Source organism: Syngnathus acus, chromosome 19, assembly GCF_901709675.1.
Source record: "Syngnathus acus chromosome 19, fSynAcu1.2, whole genome shotgun sequence".
NCBI classification, from domain to species: Eukaryota; Metazoa; Chordata; class Actinopteri; order Syngnathiformes; family Syngnathidae; genus Syngnathus; species Syngnathus acus.
Genome location: NC_051103.1, coordinates 4,350,326 through 4,366,169, shown reverse-complemented (window position 1 = coordinate 4,366,169; position 15,844 = coordinate 4,350,326). Strand labels below are relative to the sequence as shown.

General features: G+C 46.8%; 4 protein-coding genes across 6 annotated transcripts in view; 1 reads left to right on the top strand and 3 right to left on the bottom strand.

The window, feature by feature from the left end:
* Positions 1-213: 213 nt before the first annotated feature.
* sfxn2 (sideroflexin 2) lies at positions 214-4,092 on the bottom strand. 2 transcript variants are annotated; one of them, XM_037277943.1, is made up of 13 exons: positions 3,908-4,092; positions 3,082-3,157; positions 2,555-2,757; positions 2,309-2,479; positions 2,134-2,232; positions 1,986-2,061; positions 1,843-1,928; positions 1,598-1,658; positions 1,458-1,524; positions 1,325-1,374; positions 1,198-1,247; positions 1,058-1,105; positions 214-810 (listed from the first exon to the last, which is right to left on the bottom strand). In XM_037277943.1, the coding sequence occupies exons 3-13, from the start codon at positions 2,710-2,712 to the stop codon at positions 711-713; spliced, it is 966 nt and encodes a 321-aa protein (XP_037133838.1). In that variant the 5' UTR covers positions 2,713-2,757; positions 3,082-3,157; positions 3,908-4,092; the 3' UTR covers positions 214-710. The 2 variants fall into 2 exon arrangements, with proteins under 2 accessions (XP_037133838.1, XP_037133840.1); XM_037277945.1 differs by lacking the exon at positions 3,908-4,092 and adding an exon at positions 3,597-3,656 and having other exon boundaries at positions 615-810.
* Positions 1,780-15,844, bottom strand: part of LOC119138112 (alpha-N-acetylgalactosaminide alpha-2,6-sialyltransferase 2-like) — a 33,598-nt gene continuing 19,533 nt past the window's right edge. For both annotated transcript variants that reach the window (XM_037277881.1, XM_037277880.1), the window contains one exon: positions 1,780-1,790. The gene's annotated coding sequence lies outside the window, so the exon portion shown is untranslated. The remainder of the gene's footprint in view (positions 1,791-15,844) is intronic.
* arl3b (ADP ribosylation factor like GTPase 3b) lies at positions 5,078-7,157 on the top strand. Its single transcript, XM_037277995.1, has 6 exons — positions 5,078-5,220; positions 5,580-5,723; positions 5,866-5,982; positions 6,057-6,107; positions 6,236-6,421; positions 6,504-7,157. Exons 1-6 carry the CDS (start codon positions 5,218-5,220, stop codon positions 6,549-6,551), a joined length of 549 nt encoding a protein of 182 aa, XP_037133890.1. The 5' UTR covers positions 5,078-5,217; the 3' UTR covers positions 6,552-7,157.
* On the bottom strand, positions 8,038-14,863 carry trim8b (tripartite motif containing 8b). Its single transcript, XM_037277847.1, has 5 exons — positions 12,596-14,863; positions 10,379-10,474; positions 10,038-10,303; positions 9,855-9,970; positions 8,038-9,779 (listed from the first exon to the last, which is right to left on the bottom strand). Exons 1-5 carry the CDS (start codon positions 13,199-13,201, stop codon positions 9,115-9,117), a joined length of 1,749 nt encoding a protein of 582 aa, XP_037133742.1. The 5' UTR covers positions 13,202-14,863; the 3' UTR covers positions 8,038-9,114.

Here is a 15,844-nt window from a genome sequence, read left to right as displayed (position 1 = left end):
CTGTTTTATACTGCCTGGTCACGCCCCCTTATGGCTACGGCAAGTGGAAAAGGCCAAAGTAAATATAATCGCATCAACAAGACGGTATACTGAACATCCATCATACGTATTCCTGCAGCCAAATATATTCATTTATAATAAATATATAAATACTTTTGGTCCCACTGTTGACAATGAAGTTGCTCGACCAAATAAAATCTGCATGCACAGCAATTAATTTTAAATATTATATTTTATTCCAACATACACTGTTGATTGTGGTATCAATTTTGTACACAATTTCAGATGAATCATGCATACAGTCCTCCATTTTGCACAACACCTTTATTTTTTCAAACCAGCTGTGTCGTTTGTCCATCTTGAGCCGTGCACAGAAGTGTTTTAAGAATGTCCAGGAGGCCTTTTTGCTTTAAAAATAATGTCCAAGGCACGTAAATGTTTTAAGGGGGAAAAAAATGTACCGTTGTTTTGAGTTGGTTTGTTCAGTTACGAGCTTGCAAAGTCATAAAAAGAAAATTCCTGAGAAGAGATTATTTGGTTTGTAATGAGAGAGTAACTAAAATCATCATAGGTGAATTTAAAAGCATTCATCAAAAAATCCCTCGTGTATACGATATTAGTTCCACATAATAAGCACCTTTTTAAACATCTGAGTAACAATTGAGGAAAGAAGGAGTCTAAGGAGGCAGTGAGTCCTGCAGGTGGGCTTCTCAGAGGCCTTTGTTGAAATAGACGCACTGCACGCTGTCGCCGCACTTGGCTGTAATGGAGTCGCGGAGTTCGGGCTCGAGCTTCGACACTGCAAGGGTGCTGCGACACAAAAACGATAGATTATATACATTTGAAAAAGAAAAGAAATATTTCAGTTAAGACAGACAATCAAATTGGGCCTACATTATTTACTATTTTTAAATGATCAAATGTAGTAAAAAAAAACATTAAAATGTAATATACTGTTTTAAACATACGTATATAAATATAATTATATCTAAAATAACAATCAACGACTACTTCTGGAATAATAATAAGTATCCAAAGTAAATCAGACGTGAGTTACCATCTTTGCGGGAACAGAGCGCAGGCTGCTGGTACCATGAAGGTCAAACTGTTTCGAGACAAGCACAACAAAAGCGAGTTGACCCCCACACCGAGAACTTGTATCCTTCCATCGCCCTTTCCGCCAGATGTTGTACTTACAAGACGCCCACCATCATCACTTGAATGGGCCCGTGGAGGTACGTGATTCTCTGCAAAGGAGAAGAAAAGCAGTCACGGGATCGCTTTCAACAAAGAAAAGGAGGATAAGTGCAAAAGAGGATCAAACCTGCATGAATTTGTATTTTTCCATCCGTTGCATGATGATGGGAAGGATGACTGCGGAGGAGAGTGCACGTGAGCTGGGGGGGGGGGGGGGGGCAAAATATAGAACTGTTGTTGTTGTTTTTTTTTCTACATACTCATTCCCGGTGCAGCCATGGTGATCCTGGAGATGACCACTTGTGTGATGCCTTTCATCGCCGCTTTCTGCATGAGTGAATTAAGGAAGTTAAAGACCAGTTTTTTCTTCAATATCTACAAAAAATATATATATTCTCACCTGTGAGTGTCCCAGCTTGTTGCCGTTTTCATCGGTGACAGCGATGCCGTTCAAAATTTCCCTGAAGACACATTTTCAGTCAGAAGAAAATATATATATTTTTTAAATTGGCTTTTTTATTTTAAACAGTTGAGTCTTTGAGTTGATTTCCTGGCTAATTGTCAGAGCACACCAACTACCATTTAAAGTGCCGCTGAAAAAGCTCCTCATCTTAAAAGTCCTCAAAAGGTGGATGAGGGACTCACTGTTGTCGCATCATGGGAATGTTGACACAGTTGGCCGCTGCCACGGCCGCAAAAGGGACCCATCGTGCCACCAGCGGGGGGGCTTTCTGCGACAGAGAGACTTTACACACTTACGCACTTTGCGTAATTCGTGACAATCGTACCTTGGTGTAGAGGTTAAGTCCCACTGCCGTGGCTAAAGCCGTGCTGGTGGCCGTCACATAGGCCACGCCGATTTGCCTGAGGCGCACAATGGTGATGTCATTCCAAGCCTGCAATGGTGGCGGCTGTAACGAAGGCCTGACGTCTTACTTAGGGGTGATGGGCGAGGCGGCGTTGCGGTTGGTGTAGTTGACCAGCGCGTTGAAGGACTGATTGACCCACTGCCAGAAGACCACCGCAGGCACAGTTCTAGAAAGACAGCCATGAAAACACTTTCAGTCCCTTAACACACACAACATTTGTGGTGAAGTTTGCACTCGTCTACCTGTAGAACTGGAGCATACAGCCGGTGATGGCCATGCCGCCGGGGACCTGAAAGGACATGCGGCCGATGATGTTCATACGGTCGCCCGAGTCGGGGTGAAAGGCCGAGTCGTACAGCTTCTTGGCGTAATGGAGTTGCTCCTCGGTGGTACCCGGTGGGATTGAACCCGCCCTGGAACACGGAAGGGGCAATCAAACCCATGTCATGTACAAAAGTACATTTATTTTAGGGGGACGTGTCACCAACCTGCAGCTGTCCACCAAGGCTTTGGCCTCATCCAAGCGCGAGTCGGGCAGGAGCGCCGTCCGCCAGTCGGTGATGTTAAAGAAGTGTTTGAGCCGTCCCGTGAAGGTGGACTGGTCCCATCGCGGGGCGTCAATGTCAAACGTGGGGCTCAGTGCCATGGTGGAGCGCTGATATTTGTCCTCCAGAAATGTTTGACCAAAGACCTGAGGAAGGAAGAGCAATTACATTTCCACCAGGAGGAGAGTAGAAGTTGATTTATGGGTTCAAATTCAGTAGCAAGCACACAACAGTAAATCTTTTGACAAATAAGGGAAATGACCTAAATTCGCTTACTGCTTGCAAAAAAAAGCCACTTTTTTTTTTTTTTTAATTCAAACTGCTTTAAGACATTCATTTAATATTCAACTACAGCCCAGAATCGTCACATAAGAAGACTTTGTAAAGTTCGTAAGGGGGAAATGTGCCCTTTGTTACCTCTTCAGACAAATTCCTAACCAAATCCTCTGCTAGAAATAATTGACAAGCACCTAGTGAATGGTTCCTCTGCTTCTCTAGCTGCAGCAGCCTTCCAATACCCGACCAGAACCGGCAGAATCCAGCTTCCTAAATGAAAAAAATAAAAACATAATATACAAATTATTCACATGTGAAGTTATTCACAGATGTTGCAGCAATTGTCTTTTCAGAGACTTTGTGCAACCTCACCAGGCTTGAGCTGGATGGTTCTGGATCTGTTTACTTAGAAATGTGAGCTTGCGTCCAAAGTCAATAATTTCCCTAACACTGAGTTTTACTAACAAGATTAGAACGAATAGGCCTCTGCAGGAAATTACGCATGAACGTAGGCTATAGTAGAAGACGAGGTTGGAGAAAAAAAAAAGCTTCTTCGAGGTTGTAACGTTCAGGTGTGCAGGTGTTTAGTTAGTAAACAAACGCACGGATCATGGTTTTAAACGATTGGAGTAACTTCATACAACATATCTCTCTTAATTAATACATGTATTAAAAGTATAGCTATTAAAAGAAGCACTTCTGTGCGCACCTTGACAAACTGGATCTACAAGGCGGAGCGCATCTGGATGAAGTCCACACTGTCCTTAGAAGGGTTAGGCGTGAAATACGAATTTGATTGCATGCAAAAATAACCGAGGCTGTGATTTAATTGCATTCGAGAGTTGACAGAATTGGGTGGGTGGGGAGGTGATGCCAAAAAGAGGAGAGAAAACATATGTCCGGCAGACTGATGCAACTTGTGTCTCGTGTTACCGGCGCCCTGCCCGCGGCGACGAGGAAAAGAAAATGGAAGCGGGACATTTTGATGCTTTAGATTAGAAGTTAGGACGCAAAACTCACCTTTGAGCGGGTGGTCTGCTGCCTCTGTGTAAAAAGCTGTCAGGTCGAGTCAAGAAACATTAAAAAATGTTGCACGTGGCAAGCTCTCCGCCAATGACATGGTGGGGCAGCTCCCCGCGACATAGTAATCTGCTGGGTCCTAAAGCCTGAATATCACTCAGTATTCGCGCTTACTAAAACGTTAAAATCTTTAAAAATAAAAATCCACGGCCTTCCTACTCCCAAAATTTTATTCATATAACACGCAGAGTCACAAAACACCATACAGTTATATCTACACAATCCTCTAACAGATAGACAAACATATATTTGAAAGTATATGCTAGACAAGAGAAACGACAACCTTAAAATCTGGGGGTACGTGAAGCGACAAGACGCGAGGGCTGCGTGCGAGAGGCTTGTGATTGGTGGAGAACCCGGAAGCAAGTAAATGTGGAACGAGTTAGCGTGCGAGTCGAGTAATTGTTGTTTTCGTAGATTACGAGACCAACAGTGACCTATCGGACATTTGCAATGAACCTCAGAAAAATCACCAGTGTCTTTAAAAGTCGTTCTTACTGCTGCGGTATGACAAACAAAACACATGTAGGCACGACACGGTGGTTGCATGCGCTTACTTGGCTGTTGTCAGGGAAATTAGCCCCATTGTCGCCACCTCTGGTGTGGCGTGGTATCGTAGCTCCCAGAGAGTCGCCCGGGTCCTAAAGTCCGCAATAATTAAAACGAGTCTAGTGCTATAGCCTGCGGGGCAAAAATACACGTAATGCAGTGGACTGCAAAACCATGTGAATTGGTAATGGGCCGATGTTTTGAATTGCTCTGTCGCCCTCTCGTGGCTCTTAAATGAGCGCTGCGAAGAACGACGTGCAGTAAAAGAGTACTACGTTTACTGTACTCCATCGGCTATATGTATACAGCTAAAGCTACAGCTAGCGTAAACCACTACTCCGCGTGACGCCACACTCCAGTCCTAAATCATTGACGAAATAAAACGAACTGATTTATGCGACTAAATGTAGGTAAAACACAAAGCAGTTGGTGCAAGCAACTTCAGCCTCACTGTCGCCACCTGTGGATGGGAGTGTGAACAACATATTGAATTTTTACGTCCAGTAGTTCGCTTTATTCCAATCACATTTTAAGTATGACCACTTATCGTATTTAATGCGTGGGGATAATATCATTAAAGTGTTTTCCAAGCACTTTAGCGGCTTGATAATAGCCACTTACTCGGGCGCGTTCCTGTGCGAGTGACGTCATCGTCCTTAGTAACCCTCCGCGGCGGCGTCTCCACGACACAAGACAACAAGATGGTGAGTATCCGTAATTCCCTCGTAATGACCGTTAACTAGGTGAAAACGGGTCAAAATGTGCTCATTCAAACATAGGCGGGATTGCAAAATGGTTAAACCTGTCCGCTGGAGCAATCCTCAAAAGCCATCTTGTTGCGTTAGCTTCAGTTGCCAGGAGGAGATTAGCAAATTAGCCGCGTTTAGCATCTTCCGTACCGTCGATATCCGGGCCCAAAGCCAGTCAGTGAAAAGACAACAGGACACTAATTCAGATGTTATGAAGACTAAACGCGTTTAGATTGATGATGTCAACATCACGTTTGGAAGATGTGCAACAATGGCAGCCATCGTTGTTACATGTTCGTTAATGCCATTTGCAGGGATTGCTGTCAATCCTGCGCAAACTGAAGAGCACACCAGACCAGGAGGTGAGGATATTGCTGCTGGGCCTGGACAACGGCGGGAAGACCACCCTGCTCAAGCAGCTGGCCTCCGAGGACATCAGCCACATCACCCCCACCCAGGTAAGCAATGATGCACTTTGGCAACTCGGCTCAATTGCAGTCCTACTTTTAAAAATGCTTGCCTATTTTACCAAAGCAAGCTAACAATGTCATGGTCCCGTGATGGCTCCCCTAAAAAGTCACAATTTCTCTCCTCCTCCAGGGCTTCAACATCAAGAGCGTCCAGTCGCAAGGCTTCAAACTCAACGTTTGGGACATTGGCGGCCAGAGGAAGATCAGGCCCTACTGGAGGAACTACTTTGAAAACACTGACATGCTCGTACGCTCGTAACATTATCGAAACGTTTTGGAACTGCGTCAGGGTTCGTATGGTAATTTGTTATTTGTTTACAGATTTATGTCATCGACAGCGCTGACAGGAAAAGATTTGAGGAGACGGGGCAGGTATGTGAGGTTAATTGAGACTTTGGTGACATTATTCACGCTTCAGAAACATGCTACGAGTCATCTGATGGCAGCCATTTTGAGAATCCCTGTTATGACAACTGACTTATGTTGTATTATCTTTTCAGGAACTGGCCGAGCTGCTGGACGAGGAAAAGCTGAGCGGTGTGCCCGTGCTGATCTTCGCCAACAAGCAGGACCTCCTGACGGCGGCGCCGGCCTCCGAGATCGCCGAGGGCCTCAACCTGCACACCATCCGTGACCGCATCTGGCAAATCCAGTCATGCTCCGCCCTCACCAGCGAGGGTATCCAGGTCTGCCATCTTTTCCTTTTGTCATCAAGCAGTTATTCTTTCCATTCTTTTGCTCTTTTTTTCAAACTCACTTAACCCACAGGAGGGCATGAACTGGGTGTGCAAGAGCGTCAACTCCAAGAAGAAGTAGCTCGTCTTTTCAGTCGTCTTCTCCTCAGGAGGACGTGCGGCAACGTCTCCTGAGCCTTAAACACTCCGGGGTACAACTTGTGAATGTACACACTACAACGAATCCAACAAAGAGGGTTTTTAACTGCTGCATTCCCGCCCGTCACACTTTTAACTATTTCCGTCGAGCTGCTGTCTTTCAAGAGGAAGATTGAAAGTCAAAGTGTGTCATTCTTTTCGAATCGTTCCACGTGCGCTTTCATGGCTCTGTTTGACGTGAGGTCTTCTATTTTTGTAAGCGTTTTATTTATGGCAGAGTTAAGTAGAGTGTGCTTTCACCACCCTAAACCCACGTAAGAACGATACTGTATATGATATGTATAAAAAGAAATTAGATGAATTAGAGGCGTTTTTAAATCCACTGTAAATAGTGTGGGGATCCCCCCCTCCCCTCCTGCGTTCGTATCTTTTATGCGCATTACTCGGCTCTATTTTGTAGTCCTCATACTGTACCTGCAGATTGTTTTTGTTTCACTTCTGTGACATTTTTTGGGATTTAGATTGATATTCTCGAATGTAATCTGTGCTAAAGGTACTGTATGTGAATAAAAGAAAGAAAGAAAAAGTGTATGCTTGCCTTTTGTGTTATCAGCTGTTGGTGTCAGTGAAGAGGTCTCTGCACTGTGTGTGGGAGACAGCTCGACTCAAACGGATTATTTCAAATGCTCTCGTGGTGCGTTATTGCGCAATCTAGGTCATAGCATCATGAAAAAGACAAAATGCTTTTAACGTGGGCTTAAGTGCTCGTCTTATACAAACATCACTCAAACACGTGCATGAAAAAAATAGACAAACGATACATACTATATGTTTGACATTTGTATAGTGGTTAACTAAATTATGAATAAAAAAAAAAAAATGACACGAGTGGTGGGCAACTATGTCTCTCTTTCCATTGCATCCGACAGCTGCACGACAGCTGTGCATACTCGCATGGGAGAATGTCAGGAGAGAGAAACAAGGGAGTGTTTTATTACTATGTGGGCGTACTGTAGGAAGTGAGACGAATCATTAAAAAAAAACGTGTGTGGAAGGTTGGGGCACATAGGTAGGAGTGGCAGGAGGGTGGGTCGGGAATGTGTAAGTGTTCTTAACAAGGCTTGCCAAATAGAATGAACACAGAATCATATCATGGACTTTTAACACAATATTTAGCCATTTTTACCAGCTAATGCTAATCTGTGCAAAGATTGCAGCTCTATTTACCATCGATTCTTTCTCCTTGAAACTTCAACCACTTTGTTACCATTTTAAGAATTAAGGAGATTAAATTGTAATATTAACTGTTGTGAAAGTTCTGTGAAACATTGTTGTTACTTTAATCAACCAGGCAGGAAAGATTTAAATTCCTTTCTTTATTTGGAATTCTCCAACTCATGTCGTGTCATTTTTCCATTTCACAAAATATTTACAAAAAAAGATACTTTCAAGTTGTTGTTGTTTTTTTGTACTTTCTCTCACAGTCAAGTGTCCTTAATGGCTTCTATGTAAGAAGGATGACCGGTCCATTCTCATTCTTTTAGAAAAAGTAGATCATGGTACAGTCCTTTTTTTTTTTAACTGCATACAATGTCTCTTCTTCTGAGTGCTTAAAAAAAATGTCTTCCTTTGCGTGCTTACAGCAGCAAAGAGGAAGCCAAGCGCTATCACGTATGTGTGAGTGTGTGTGCTTACTGAATGGAAGTGACATCATCGCCCTGAAGGAAGTACGTGAAACAGCGTCGTCAGATCCTCTTCCACTTGACGCCTGATTGGTTTGGTCTCGCCACTCTGGGCTCTTATTTCTCGTGAAGTTGAGGGGGTGGGGGGTTACGGGAAAGCGTCCTACAAGTGCATTGTGGGTATTGGGTGGAAGAGCTTGGGAAGCAGTAACAAGTGCCACAACAGAGGGGACCGCCCCCCCCACCCCCAAAAAAAAAAGGCTTTCATGACAACGACGTAAGGCAACGGACCTCGGTGGATGCTGAACCGGGAACACTTGAGTCTTTTTCCTTTTTCTTGGCCCACCCATTAAAAGTTCATTTCCATCTCTCACTCTATAAATAACAGCTCCTCTTCTGCCTCCTCCCTCAGAGTCTCTTAAAACTCGCTCGGGTTTCTCGATGCTTCCTTTTTAACGCTTTTAACGTACATTTTACAACACTGACGGAAAATAAAATAAAAATAAAAAGCAATCGACCCTGCCCCCGAATGTGTATACATTGTATTCTAGAGGTGTGTGTGTGTGTGTGTACAGTTTAAATGTGTGTAGGCTATAACGGCTTTAAAGCAGTCTATCGTAATCCCCTGCATATTTGCGGTTCAAATTTTTGTGCTCTTTCTGAACAAAAAAGGGCCAATTTATTTTTAAGGGAAATGTAAAATGAGTTAGAAACGAGGGGGGAAAAAAATGTGACGATATTGTTGGTGGTAGATTTACAGTTTAAACTACTAATATAGGCTATTAGGAGGTCACCCATTCTTTGCAAATAGCAAGGGATTACACATTTTGCTGTGTGTGGTCTGTATGCATGTGTATGTGTGTGTTAACTAGTGACGTAGTGCTTTGCGGAGGGCTGCCCGTACAGCCCGTAGAAGTCGGCGTGTCTGTGCGACTGCGAGGCGTCAATCCAGTCGCGCACTGCCAGGCCCTGCATGGACGGCCCCCCAGAGGCCAGGCCGGGCGGCGGGGGGTAGTCCTGCGCGCTGACCCAGGGGAAGGAGCCCGAGCGCGGGTACGGCGGGTGGGCGCGGTGGCCCGACACGGACGGCACCCCGGAGCAATAGCAGTTATCCATGGTGCACACCAGGATCTTGCGCCCGCCGTACTGCGGCAGCACGGTCTGCTGGGAGGAGTGCGAGGAGCCCCCGGTGCCGCCGCCCCCGCCGCCGGCGGGGGGGAAGTGTGAGGAGCCGAAGACTGAGCCGGAATGGTGGTTGGCGCCGTCCGTGATGTGCGGTGGGCCGCAGGGCTGATTGGCAGACTGACCTTCTCCGGAGGACGAGGAGGAGCCCAGGTAGGGCTGCTTGCTCGAGGAAGAAGAGGAGGAGGAAGAAGAGCCATCTTTGAAACTCGCCGTGCCGTTTTTGCTCGAGTTTCCTTCCGGGAAGGCGGCGGAATGTTTCCGTTTCTCTACTCCCGAGGCTGAGCTTTGGTAGCTGGGGAAGGCCGGGACAGATTGCAGGAAGGTGGAGGGAGGGGTGAGCGGAGCTGAGGGTAGACACGAGAACATGTTCATGCAAAACACTTCACGAAGGACATTTTGACACCTCTCCCAGTTTGTACCTTCCAGCGTTCTCTTCAAGCTTTTCTCCCGCTTGGAGATCTCCGAGAGGAAGAGCTTGGCGTTCAAATTGCCCACCTTGTAGGGCGGCAGAGTGCTCCCCACGCACGCCTGAGACCTACAAAACATTCCAGATGAGACCCCGAGTACAAGCTATAAGACTGCAACGCTGACACCCCTTATACCTGTCAGCGAGGATCTTGACGGGCTTGGTGTTCTTCATGAAGCCCAGCTCCTCCGCCTTTCCGAACGCCGTGTTGATGGCACTCAGCAGCTTGTGCGCCTCGTGCCGCTGCTCACCCAGCGCCAAGACTTGGGCGGCGTTCTCCTGGCAGAAGCGCGCCTGCGCCCGCTCGAGCGCCTCCAGCGTGCGACCCAGGTCCTCCTCCAGGAGCTGATGCATGCGCTGGTACTGCAGGCGCACGTCCTCCTTCAGCTCCAGCACACGGTCCTTGTGGAGGAGGAGGACAAGGAGAGTCAACACAAAATGGAGGCTGAATTGTGCAGTTACAGTGCGCAAACACACCTCCACCACGCACTTGTCCGAGTCTAGCTTGCATAGCTGCTCCTCGATCTCCTGCACGCGGTCCTCCACACGCTCCTGCTGCTTCAGTAGGCTTTGCTGCAAGGTGACAGAAGAAAAGCAGAGGAAAGAAGGTCTTTAAAGAGTGCAACAATCCCCCCCCCCCTCCCTCCATCCCCGCTTAGTTAGTCTCAATCCGACACGCACAATCCCCACAGGAGGGGAGGACCATGCTGCCATGGCAACCCGCAGCTGTTTTGTACTTGCACAAGTGTGTGTGTGTGTGTTTGTGTTGGGGGGTTTGAATTGATAAATGAACCAACATAAGCAGGCAGGAAAAGCTCTCCTCCGCTTTAGTGGCCAGCTAAAAGCATGACATGTTTTCATAATTCAAGAGGGAATGGAATGCTTTTCATTTCTAGTTGTAGCGGGTTGTTTTATTTGGGCAAGGCAGTCAAATGAGCACATCCGAACAAAATGCTAATGTCAGCAGACAGACATGTCTCTGTGTTCACTGGGCCCATCTTTATCCGGATTCCACTATGTGTAGCACGCTAGCATGCTAGCCCTTGCAACGAGTGGAGATGGGATTGCAAAAGTGTCCGACATGGTTCGAAAATCTTAAACAGACAGCTGATTTTATCATTGGTTCCCTGGCTGAAAACCACTGGCCTAGATATCTCACACACAGATACACACACACACATGGTTGCCATGTTACATGCAGGACTGTGACCTGGTTGTGCTGATTGATTGAGTCGGGCTGTGAGCAGAAAAAAAGCTGCGGGGTCGAAGGAGAAGAAGCTTAGCAGAGGGAGGTTGCAGCTATGGATACGTAGGGCAGGCAGGGGATGGGCGGGTGAGATTGGGCACTGGGGGTCAAGGGAGGGGGGGGGGGGACTCGGGAGGGCCCCTCTTTAGCTGTCATTTCAGCACAGTGTCTTTTCCATCAGGACCAGGGGGGGCCATGAAGAAGGTCTGGCCGCGCCTGGAGGTGCAGGGAGGTGAATTAGATGGAAGTGCAGGGGAGGGGGATGGCGTAGCGAGGGGGTTGAAATCATATTAAAGATGGCTGATTGAGCTGGAATCAACGATTATTCATAAAGGGGCGGCTGGCAAAGAAGAGGTAGGGTGGATTTGGTGAATATGGAAATATATGTTAAATAGACCCTCATATCTACATACATGAATGCAGAACAGTGTAAATATTCGACCCTAAATAATTCAGCGGGCTCTAATTAGCGACCATCCAGAGCATTAATAATGGAGGAAAAAGATGGCAAAGATTTTTTTTTCTTTCGGGGGGGAGGGCGGCATGGCTTCACAGTTCAGATGGGCAACCACGCCCCCAACCCTAACCCCTGTCACCCCTCCTGCTGACTCATTGCGACAGGAAGTACAAGGCGGTGTGACAGGGTTGACACCGAAAGCCGGCGTCATGAGTCAGTCGACGCCTCACGTTTCCCCCCCCTCTGACTAATCCCCCCCCCCAACATGCATATTCCTTTGAAAAATGTATGTGTGTTAAAAAAAAAGGGGGGTCAAAACACCAGGAAACCAAGATGTCATTTAAAAATAAAATCCGCACAATCGAGTGACGAATCACTATAATCCCTCGCTGGCGATCCCCGCGCAAGGATGCATCTGCGGCGGGGAGATAAGAAACCCGCCCCCCCCTTCACAATGAGGGACCCTCATTGTCCCCTCCACCCGCAGCCCCACACCCTCCGCCGCTCACTGCATTGTGTGGCATTCCGACAGATGAGAAGGACGACTGCAGCAAGCTGGACGTATATTGCGGCCTTTGCAACGGAAATGTGACCATTTCAAGGACCCGATTTAAATGTGCTTGTTGTTGCTTGGTGACTACACGAAATGTAAAGTGATCGCTTTTGCCTGTGTGTGCGCGCGCGCAATGCTTCCAAGAACGCACAAAAGCACTTATTGATTATGGATAAACCTGACAGAATTCCCTCAAGATGGCCGACATTCACTTCTATGGATAACGTAGATTTAGGTCACTGTGGTACGGAAATAAAAAAAATTGCTCCAGCCTCCGTGTGCATGAATTCAATCTACCCAAGGCCTTCGGCATTAGTTAAATTATCAATGGGACTTTTCAAGAACCCAAATTCGACTCACATGGTCAAATAGCAAGTCCGCAATAACCTTAAAAATAGCAGTTACGAGGGGACTGTGGTGAGTGCGCGGATGTCTTACTCTGATGTCGTTGCGGCGCAGCTCCACGTCGGCGACGGCGTGCCCGTGGCTGGGGTGACAGCGGGCGAAGCAACAGTATTGGCACACCGCAGTCTGCTCAGCCTCGCAGTGATACAGCCGGTACTCGTCGTGCTGCGGGCACGTCCACGCCTTGACCGCCTCGGCCTCCACCAACAGATGCCCGAGCGCCGAGCAGGGCTGCTGCAAGTGGGTCTGCACGTGCGACTGGCAGCACGGCGCGTTGCAGCGCAGGCACACCTTAACGGCGGGCAGCGGGGGGCCACGTCGGCACAGAATGCATTGAGGCGGCGGCACGGACGCCTTTTCCACGCTGAGGGCATTGTACTTCTCCACGATGTTGGAAAGCTTGTGGTTCTTCTCCAGGCTGGGCTTTTGGCTGTACGCGTGGTTGCATTCGGGGCAGCGGGCCAACGTGGAGTCCTTGGCCCAGGCCTCGCTGATGCACGCCCGACAGAAATTGTGCTTGCAGGGCAGCTGGATGGGCTCGGAGAAGACGTGCAGGCAGATGGGGCAGATGAGCTCCTCCTCGAAGCAGTTCTTCCACGTCTCGGCCATGTCAGACGCCATGGTGGCGGGAGCAGGCATACAAAAAAATGCCTCGGGGTTTCGGTCTGTGTTCTCACGAAACCCGAGCCTCCCCCCCACAACACCCTTCCCAGAAAAAAAAACCTGACACTGTCCTTAAAGTGTGCGTTTACCTTTGCGCTGACACCCTGACTTGTTAGTTATTGCTGCGGCAAGTTCCGGAAAACTAACCAAAATGAGAACACACAGAGTGAGGCTGACGTTACAAGATTACTGTAAACTGTGACACACAAACACACAGGGAGTGATTGTGTGTGGCCTACAGGAAGAAGCAGCCTGCAGGTAAAACCTTGGAATCCAAACAAGGCACAGATAACTAAGCCAGGGGGGGCAGCCAAATATGCAAATGAGCACACGACCTCCTGCACGTGCACTGACAGCTGCCAGGGGCGTGTTCGTGTACCTGCTCCCACACCCTGATTAATGCTTTATTTTTTATTTTTTAAACCTGACACTAAACCTATAACAGTCACTCTCCAGAAATACCTAACAGAGCAGCACAGGAGGCTCGGCTCGGTTAAGTGCACAGCGGCCCACAACAGATTCCGATTAAAAACGCCTCGGTTTTGTTTTGACGTGAAACGCCATTTCCATGAGATGAATAATAATCCAAACACTCGCACACATACAGACAAGGCCGCGGCTCTCTCTGGCACTTTCCACTCGATAACAAAAGGGCCTACTAATCTTATTAGATGGAGAAATCATAAATGCATAGCCGGGCCGTTGCTTTGGATGCGGTTTCACTGCATAGTTGTCGCTTTTTTAAGGGCTCCAATCGAAACCACTGAACAAAAGAGCATTTATTTAGCTTAAGGATCTGCAGGAATGTTGCTTGCTTCGACACTCATCGATCGAATAAGCTCCTCCCTCCTTTCACAAAAAATACAATTATTCTTAAGTTATGACTTAAATCTTACTTTCTGCTTATTCGCCTGCTCTCGCCCCCGCCGTCGACCAACGACATATTTAATCGACTTATCTCGACAAAAATCGTGGGGGGGAAAAAACGAAGTGACTCACCTCACCATTTTGTAGCACAGGTACACATTTTTTAAACCACACTATCCTCACAAACGCATCCCTTGCTTGCATACAACATATACATTATTTTCTTAAATATATATTTGTAACCGTTCCAGGGTTAGAATATAAAAATATGAGGATATTAAAAGGGGAAGTCGCTCCGCTGTCCTTGTTATACGGGCTAGCTGCTGTCATCAGCCATCTTGATATAAAAAAAAAATAATACAGAGGATATCCACCGTGAAAAAGGTTGGAGGTCGTTTCACCGAAGCCTTTCGACTATTTACACAATATTAACGACGACACGGTGACTAAAAACGGTCGGGTTTTTTTGGTTTCTGTTTGATCATACTCTTCTCTCTTCAGGTCCAAAAGTCGACAGTCCTGACGTACTTGCTATTTAGTCACGGCCCATATTTGGTCACACGGTCCGGTGTAAGAGTCGACTATTCCTGATTTATAAACATCCAACTCGCTTTGGTGGTAAGGGGAAAACAAAAAATATAATTTGACGCCTTCTTCTTTGATGGCCTCCTTTCTTCTTGTGCCTCACTCTGCCCCAACGAGGCTGTCGACAGAGGAGGAATGCGGGCGAGCTGGACGCTTCCTCCCGTTAGCGTCAATACAGACGAGCGGCCCAACAGGCCACTTCCGGCGTTTCAGAATTAACTATTTCCGGTTTTCAAAATAAAGCACTGACGATCAGTCGTGAGGACCGTTTGACTCAGAAGTGTTATCACTGCTCTTAATATTAGGGTAAACAATGGAAGCTGGTTACATACCAAGGAAAATCAGCATGTGATCACGCAGACCATTGTCACGAGCAGAATAAAAACAAGTGCAAGTGTTTTTCTAATACAAACTTAATTCAATTAAGTTTGCGTCGATAGTTATGTTACAAATAGTGTATTTCTGTATGTTTCTAACACGTAAGTCCTTTCCTGCGCACTTGAACATCTCACAATCGTAAATGACCTTTGACACATGCTGCAGAGAAGGAGTCTGCACACTTATGGGTGTTGTGGGTAGATTTCTTTCTCTTTAACACGTAGTGTTGGCTCGTGAGTGACTTCCTACAGCAGTTGTTCTTAACCGGGGGTTAGGGTTAGGGGTGCGAGAATGCTTCCTACTGGAAATGCGTTCACTCACAGATCCGTTGTGTTGTCGAACGGGAAATGCAATTCACGACTCGTTCATGAACGGGAAGTGACGTCATCTTCTTCGTTTTGTTTTACGGCGAGGTGGCGCCAGCTTCAATGGGCATTACCGACACCTACTGGTTGAAATCATATGAACTGAAAAAAGAACGATTCACTGTAGGAAGTGATTCGTTCACTCTCGTTCACTGAAAAGATCCGTTCTTTTGAACGAATCGTTCACTCACGAGCCAACACTAGTGCCGGTAAGAGATTCAAGAGATTCAAGAGTTTTTATTCGCCATGTTTGAGCGTGCCAAACAAGGAATTTGACTTCGGTAAAACACACCCTCTGTTCAACATATAGGTGACTAACAACACTCAGGACATGTGAATAATGGCAAAAACAGTGTAGACAAATTCAAAAGGTGTGAAGAGCAGGATGTTATTGCACAGTAATGCCTCTGAGACTCTATGAGTG